This window comes from Neomonachus schauinslandi, chromosome 13 (genome assembly GCF_002201575.2).
Source record: "Neomonachus schauinslandi chromosome 13, ASM220157v2, whole genome shotgun sequence".
Taxonomy (NCBI): Eukaryota; Metazoa; Chordata; class Mammalia; order Carnivora; family Phocidae; genus Neomonachus; species Neomonachus schauinslandi.
The window spans coordinates 45,629,010-45,630,730 of record NC_058415.1 but is presented as its reverse complement, the minus strand read 5'-3'; the positions used below and the strand labels follow the sequence as shown (position 1 = coordinate 45,630,730).

The 1,721-nt window shown below is 64.0% G+C and overlaps 1 protein-coding gene across 1 annotated transcript in view; it reads left to right on the top strand.

Annotated features, from left to right (window-relative positions):
• The window catches only part of MLLT3 (MLLT3 super elongation complex subunit), a 282,058-nt gene that overhangs the window by 514 nt on the left and 279,823 nt on the right, over positions 1–1,721 (top strand). The window contains exon 2 of the mRNA XM_044920508.1: positions 1,234–1,414. Coding sequence (XP_044776443.1) covers positions 1,234–1,414 — 181 coding nt within the window. The remainder of the gene's footprint in view (positions 1–1,233; positions 1,415–1,721) is intronic.

Genomic DNA, 1,721 nt, shown 5'->3' with positions numbered 1-1,721 from the left:
GCTTATTGGTCTCCCCCCCCCCCCCCCCCCCCCCCCCCCCCCCGGCGCGCGCACATACACACACACACACACACACACACACACACACTCGCCCCTCCACACCCCCCCCTGCGCCTCCCTCTCTCTTCGCCTCTCTTTGCAATCGCAAGAAGCGCACTCGCTCACACGCGCGCACTCACACACACACTCACACGGTGGAAGGAGGCGAATAATAACTCAGCCATATTTCAGCCGCCGCCGCCGCCGGGAGCCGCGGGCACAGTCCGGGGACGCGGCGAGCAGCTTCGGCGGCCGCTACGATGGTGCGTTCTCCGCGGCGCGCGTGTGTGAGCCGGAGTGTGCGGGCTGACAGCGGCGGGGCCGCACGCAACTTTGCCCCCGCGGCGGGCTGAGCGCAGTCGAGCCTCGGCGGCTGTCCGCCCGCCGCCCTGCCTTTCTGATTTTTATTTTTGGGGGGAGGTGGGAGCTACTTTGGGGCCACTTTGGCTCTTGGAAGTGTGTTTCGGGGGCTCTGCGAGGCTGGCCTCGCCGATCGCGTGGGGCTTTTCGCTGGGGGTGCGGGGTGCCTTAAGTTATGGATGCCTCGGCGTGTTTTCCTGCGGGCGTGTGTGTGTGTGTGACGACGTCTCATTTTTGTTGTGCACGAACCCAGTGCTAAGAGCACGGGAGTTTGTGCCCATCAGCAGAGGCTGCCTGTAGTTTCATTCCGCCTGGCACAGCGCTCCACACGCACGCACACACACACGTACACAAAGACTTCCTCGGCGTGTGCCTGTCGCCGCGGTACTTTCAGGGAGGGGGCTCACCAGAATCCCCCCTCGGGGTCCCGGCTACCTCCCTTCCCACGCCGGGAAACCGCCCCAGCATCGCCTCCTAATTGTCTTCTAATTTGTTTCCGATGCATTTGTTGTCGGGCTTGTAGTGGCTGAGTGTGCTCTCCCACTTCCCCCCCACCCCCCGACCCCCGGACCCCCTTCCCGACTGGGGGCAACATTCCGTTACAATCCCCGCCGGTGTGGATGCGGGGCGCCGGGAGCCGGGCGGGCCGGGTGGGGTGTGTTTGGGGGTGTGGGGTGTGCGCGCCCACGCGCGTGAAACGTGGATGCAGAGGCCACCGCCGTTTCCTTTTATGTGCGTTTCAAGAAGGAGGAAAAAAAATGTCAGGCGCAATGTTCAGTGTCGAACGGTCGCCTTCCTGTTGTTCACGGCTGTCTCTCCTCCCCCTGCCCGCAGTGTGCCGTGCAGGTGAAGCTGGAGCTGGGGCACCGCGCCCAGGTGAGGAAAAAACCCACCGTGGAGGGCTTCACCCACGACTGGATGGTGTTCGTGCGCGGCCCGGAGCACAGTAACATACAGCACTTTGTGGAGAAAGTCGTCTTCCACTTGCACGAAAGCTTTCCTAGGCCAAAAAGAGGTAGGGCTCGAATACAAAAGGAGCTTGATAAAAAATGTCTTTGCTCGCGGAGGAAACAATCGCTTGTCCCGGGCGGTCCCCTTGCCCCTCTCCCCGCCCCCCGCGTCGCGCTCGCCGGCGTCGCCTCGGGACCAGGGTGCGCGGCGCCGCGCTGGCCAGGTCCGGGCTCCCGCCCGCGCGCGCGCCACTTCGGCTTCGGGAAAGTCACCGCCGAGAAAGGACCGTCAGGTGTCGAGTGTTTATTCATCCCAAGCCAGCCCTCACCGGTCCTCTGGGGTTAGCCGCGGGTTCTGTGGGGAAGGTGCAA